The sequence below is a fragment of the Trachymyrmex septentrionalis genome, unplaced genomic scaffold, assembly GCF_001594115.1.
Source record: "Trachymyrmex septentrionalis isolate Tsep2-gDNA-1 unplaced genomic scaffold, Tsep1.0 scaffold126, whole genome shotgun sequence".
NCBI classification, from domain to species: Eukaryota; Metazoa; Arthropoda; class Insecta; order Hymenoptera; family Formicidae; genus Trachymyrmex; species Trachymyrmex septentrionalis.
Window position 1 is genome coordinate 1,685,728 of NW_017304395.1, and position 6,353 is coordinate 1,692,080.

The 6,353-nt window shown below is 28.6% G+C and overlaps 1 protein-coding gene across 2 annotated transcripts in view; it reads right to left on the reverse strand.

Annotated features, from left to right (window-relative positions):
- Positions 1-5,719, reverse strand: part of LOC108755735 (putative epidermal cell surface receptor) — a 70,720-nt gene extending 65,001 nt beyond the window's left edge. For both annotated transcript variants that reach the window (XM_018498940.1, XM_018498950.1), the window contains exon 1: positions 5,359-5,719. In XM_018498940.1, the coding sequence (XP_018354442.1) occupies positions 5,359-5,458 (100 nt within the window). In that variant the 5' untranslated portion in view covers positions 5,459-5,719. The remainder of the gene's footprint in view (positions 1-5,358) is intronic.
- Positions 5,720-6,353: the final 634 nt, after the last annotated feature.

Genomic DNA, 6,353 nt, shown 5'->3' on the forward strand with positions numbered 1-6,353 from the left:
TGAAAATGACAAATCTTTTTCGATTTCTGTTGCCAATATCTACCGTCAGGTTATGTCAACAAGCTCTACTTGGATTTTGCTCGCAATCTACTGTCAAATTATGTCAGCAGAATCTGCTCAGTTTTTGTCAGCAATCGGCAGGCAAAACATGTCAACAGGTTTTGTCGACAAATCTATAGTCAAATACGGACATAGATGGCTATGGTTTTGTAGTCAAAATCTGATTAACTTTGCCAATTTGCGCGCAAATTGCTAACATTTTGCTATTAGAATTATTAGTAATACATGAATAGTTACTTTTATGATATTATCATTGAATAAATTAATCATTAATCGCGATATGGTAAAAACGAGTCATAATATAAAAAAATACATCAATATGTTTCTTTAATGTTTAAATATAAATTCACTTAAATAATGTTTATAGAATAAACTTTAATAGTCTCATATAGATTAGAAGTTGCTTCACATGGAAAATCGTGCGTCCCTTGCCAGGGGGAGAAGTATAGGCTCAGAGGGAGAGGCATGGATCCAGAGTAGGGGGAGCAAGGGGGGGAGGCATTTGTCCCTCCTAGTCGAGAGACACGTTAAATAAAAGTGTGTTGGTGGGATTAAAATTTTAAAATACAAAAAGAACGAAATGTCTTCCTCGACATACACCTACCTTGTCGTGGTGAGGAAGCTTTTAACTAAAAGGTGTAAACATTGGAAATAAATAAATGATGAAAATAAAGGTTATTAACTCGACACTGTAGAGATTGTAGAGAGTCACCAAGGAAATATTTGAACATTTTTTCCTTACGTGTGGCAAGACAAAGAATGTTTAGAACAGATGTTAACTAATTAATAGTATATAAGGATTTAAAAGTGGCGTATAAAATATCTGAGTACCATTTAAATCTACAAAGTACTGAATGACAAAAAGTACTCCCAGCTGCACAGCTATTGTCTGCTAATACCGTTCATTACAATGGTATGCAAAAGTGATCATTTTTGCTTCAACGTTTAAAGTAAAGATTCACTCTTTTGACTGCTGTAAACCGCATTTTTGTGCAATTTTTACTTTACGTCATAGATCTTTATAAAATTTGTACAAAATTTTCAGATTTAACGGGGATCCATTTGTGTCCGTACAGCTCCGTAAAAGATCAATCGGATTGAAATATCTATCACCGATTTCAAAAGTAAAGAGTTCAACTAAATTGAGTTTCAATTAAAATATTTTTTTTTAAATCTTATTAGATTATTTTTGACGAAGTTATTCTATCTTGAAGTTATATATATATAAAGGATTATTCAGAATTAGCGTTAAAAAGGCCAAAATCAAAGTTTATGTATCTCTGCTAAAAACATTTGATTATATTATAAAACGTTTAAAATAACCGTTTTAAAACTTAAAGTCATAACTTTTGAATGCTTCAAATCATGTTTTTATGTAAAAGTTGTATTACAAATAATGCTATTTGAGTCGATCTTTTAAAACTAAAAAATAAACTTTAAAAAACCTTCTGAGTTCTGTGTCCTGAATAAGAAAACAATATTTTTCTTTCAAAAATGTACATACCTTTGACACTATAAAATAAACAGATTTTTCTTCAAAAATTGAATACAGATGTTTAAAATTAAAAAAACACTCTCGTGTAAAATATATCTTTTACATTATTATATAATGTTTTTTTGATAGGGATTTTTGAAGTGCTCTTATCATTTCTTTAAAAATAACGTTTACCTACATTAATGTTACCCAATGAAGATTTTTTATTCCATGCATGTCATCAAAGTTGAAATTTATTTTTTAATTTTAAAATATCGACTTTAAATTATTATATTAGATTTAAAATATAAATATTAGCATCGTTTGTAATAAAATTTTTACATAGAAATATAATTTAAAGTATTCGAAAGTTATGACTTTTAGTTTTAAAACGGTTATTTCAAACGTTTTGTAATCATTTTTCGCAGAGTTATGTAAACCTTGATTTTGGCCTAATTCTAAATGGTCCTTTATATTATATATAACTTCAAGATAGAATAACTTCGTCAAAAATGATCTAATAAGATTTTTAAAAAAATATTTTAAAGGTTGAATTCTTTATTTTTGAAATCGGTAATAGATATTTCAATCTGACTGATCTTTTACGGAGCTTTTACGAACGCAAATGGATATCTGTCAAATCTGAAAATTTTATACAAATTTTATAAAGGTCTATGGCGTGAAGTAAAAATCACACAAAAATGCAGTTTACAGCAATCGAAAGAGTGAATCTATATCTCCAATTTGCTTTTTTATTGAATACTGTATGATTTTTTTTCATCAAGTTATTGAACGTTGAAACAAAAATGATCACTTTTGCTTCAACATTCAATAATTTAATTGCTTTATAAAATTTGTACAAAATTTTCAGATTTTTTATGTCCGTATATCTCCGTAAAGAATCAGTTACATTGAAATATCAACCGATTTCGAAAATATGGATCAAGTTTTCAAATGCTTTTTTGATTTTTTATCTACGATAATTTTTCACCGAGTTACGATGTTCTGAATATTGTACGATTTTAAGTGTGTACTGAAATGTTCTCTATTTTTTGTTGAGTAGTATATTTAATTCAAAATCAATATACGGCAAACATTCAGAAAAAAATGCTTACGACAAGAACTTAGAAGAACAAAATACTTCACGAAGTAATGTCTTTTATGTTCAAATTAAGGGTAGGAAATCGTAAAGGTTTAATATTATTTCAGAAAAAGGATTTATTGTAAGTAATAATTTTTTAGAACAATTATTATTACGTACTTAATCGAAAAGTAACATTTCTTATACATTATTCTAATATTGAATGTGTGATAACAAATCGATTATGGTACAAACGATCAATCATCAGTCTTATACTTTAAGATTCGTAAGAAATGTTACATATTAGAAACATTTTCTACGACGGTCGGAAGCTGGATCTTTAATGTTTAAATAATTCAATGTAAATTCATATATACTATACAGGATGTTAATCACCTGGGTTTCATGTTAATCACCTGGGCGATAACTCGAAAAGGAGACGTGGAATTAAAAAAAGTTTCAGACAAAAGTTATGTGATTTGGAGAGGACTACAAGATGGTATTGTAGATTTGACCGTGGGTATAACATTGTCAAAGTAAGATCACTTTGAATTTTTTAAGTAAAACCCCCCATTTTCCCCAATTGCACATTTTCGTAGTTTGCTTTTCAAAACACTATAATAAAATATTTTTTTATTAAGTAATTTTCGAGTTACAAGGCTTGAAAGTTACAATACCGCCAGTATTAGCATTACCTAAAATTGATGGCTAAAACTCTTGAATGTTCCGGATCATGACCTGGATAATATTTGTCAAGATCAAGACCATTGAACGGCGTTGTACTTCTTATTTTCATTTTTACGTAAAGATAAATTTCTAATGCAAAAATGAAAATAAAAAAATATATATATGTATTTGATATATGTATATAAATGAAAAAAATATTGAAGAAAAATATATATATCGGTGATTGCAGTAAATATATTGCAACATTCTTGGTGGTTGAGATAGTTATTGACCCGCCTAAAAAGTAGGTCCTAGGTTCGATTCCTGGCTAAGATAATATTTTTTGCAACAAGTTTTTTTAGAGCATTTTAAATGTTAATAGCATTAAACCAACGATCAAAAATTAATTTGTGAAGATTATTATTTCAGTTATAAATCATTGTGTAAGGCTGATAATATACAGCGTACAGTCTGACTAAATAAATATATTAGGAATTTATATAATAATTATTATCCCAACATCTAGTTTGGACCGTGTTTTGACAGTTCTTACTTTTAATTTTTTTTTATTTATTACATGTATTATTTTAATTAATTAATTTATTAATTATATTAGATTAATTAAATTTATTGCATAAATGTTTATTTTTGTTTTATTTTTAGAGAAGGAGAAAATGACAAGCCCGACGATTAATACTTTGATGATTTGATAGTAAAAAAATTGTGTATTTGTGTTAGAAACGGTCCACTTATGTTCTTGTTAACAATTTGTATCGAATTTTTCAACACATATTCGAATATTAATTTGATATATGATTATGTTATTTAAAGATTATGTTTTAAATTAATATTCAATATTTCTTAGTGTCAAAATGACACAATTTATGAGTAAGTGAAATAACGTAAAAATAAAGTGTTTTAAAACATAAATTCTAAGATAAATGAATAAAAAATGTGGGTTAATTTAAATATTTATTTTATTGGAAAAAATATGCTTCCTCGGTTTGTTTACAAACTGTATCACTATTATTTTCTTTGTCATCATTTTTTTCCACAATATCTGTATTGTTTTATAATATATTCATCTTATGTTATATATAAATGAACACAAAAATTTGAGTAAACCTTTTAAAATATGTGAAATATGTTATATATAACACAAATTTTCCAAAAGTGAATGCATTCAAAATTTATCAAGTAGATTTTTATTAACGTATTTTAGACGTAAATATTGTTCGTAAATATTTATATTTTTAAACATTTAATAAATTCAAATAAGTAAAATTATTTTTAATTCAACTTTCATTGAATAAGACGGTGTACAATTATTATACTAAGTAATTGATATTAATACAAATAAATATCTCACGTATATTATTGCGAAGTATATTATTGCGAATTATACATAAAGAAACATAACAATACAGAATTGATTTTTTTTAATTAGTCTGATTTAACGCAAATATTGCAAGAGAATCTAAAAAAACCGAGCGCATTTTCTACGCAGTCATTAAGGTCTCCGGCTGCTTCATGCAAACTTGCGCGTTTCATTCATTGCTTTAATGAATGCGCCTTATTACTCAAATGAAATAAAATGCATATCCCGATAGATGTCTTATTTAAAATTAATAAGTAAAATCTAAGAAAATTATAAACTTCCTTTTTTTCCATTATTTACGTATAATTCAGGTATATATATTTAAGGGATATAAAAAACATAAAAAAATATCTCTTTAAAAATATCTAATTTTTTAGACATAGGAACTATTAGAAGATTTTAGATTCAGAAATTTAAATAATTTTTAAAGAGAGAGAATAACCTTATAAATTTTTTTATGTTAAGAGGACAAAATCTTATTTTTTAAGACTTTTTACGAAGATGTGATATTTTTTACTGGTATTGCTTTTACTGTACATATTAACAATTTCAATATTATAATTAACGTGCCCACTTTTGAGCAACTTTTAGTTCATGAAATGATGATTTTTGAAAATATTTCTTATACTAAAACTTTTTTATTAATATACAATTCAAGATACTTTCTTCAATCAGAATGAATTTATCTTAAGAGCTTACCGGGTAATGTAGTAATTTCAGTATTGACGGCTGTTAAGGAAAAGGTGACTCTGCCTAAGAGGCAGAGACCCAGTAAGAAACATCTTTTCTGGATACGCATCCTACCGCATTCTTCTATACAGATGTATATCCATAAACACTCGTTCGTTTATGCGCACTCACTAATTCTTCAACAAAAAGATCAGACGATTAAGAAAAAAATACGGATCAAGAAAAAAAATATAAATCCACGTTTTTATCCTCAGTGAGTTGCTGCCCGCGATCAACAACGCGTGAACCAACAACGAGGGAACAACGGACAATCCGTGACTGACTGAAACGAGTTTCAGAGTCCTGAATAGCGAGAAGAGAAAGAGAGAAAGAGAGAACAATCCACTTCGTATGTACGTATGTATATGAACGGGTCAGGGGGAGAAAGACGGAGAGAGAGAAAGAGAGAGAGAGAGAGGAGAGATTAGAAAAGAGAGAAAGAGAGAGAGAAAGAGAGAGAGAGAGAGAGAGAAGAGAGAAGGAATTTGCAGAGTTTGTAATTCTCGAAACACTGCCGGAGACACTGCTGAAAGCACGCGTGTACGGTGACCGATTGACTGCCGCTCTCTCTCGTTTCGTTGGCGATCCGTGCCGAGGCCGGAGCTGTAGTGCTGTACAACGGTGAACGGGATTCGCCTTCTTTGACGAGTTTCGCATTGGCCTACCTCTTCTTTATGTGTGTCTTCTGACACCCATGAGCCGTACGGCCACATTAACCTTGCTACAGGTCGTACATATTTTTACTGGCGCCACATAAACGCCTCAGCCTTAATATGCCAAGTACATATTTTGAAATAATTTTTGAAAATACTGTATTTTGTTTAGAAACCCGACATCGTGACCACTACTCAGACAGCACAAAATATTCGTAAACATTCTATTTGTCTTTTTGAAATATACATAAATATTTTATACATATTTTATATAAGTTTAATTTATTCGAAATATTATTAAAATATAGATTA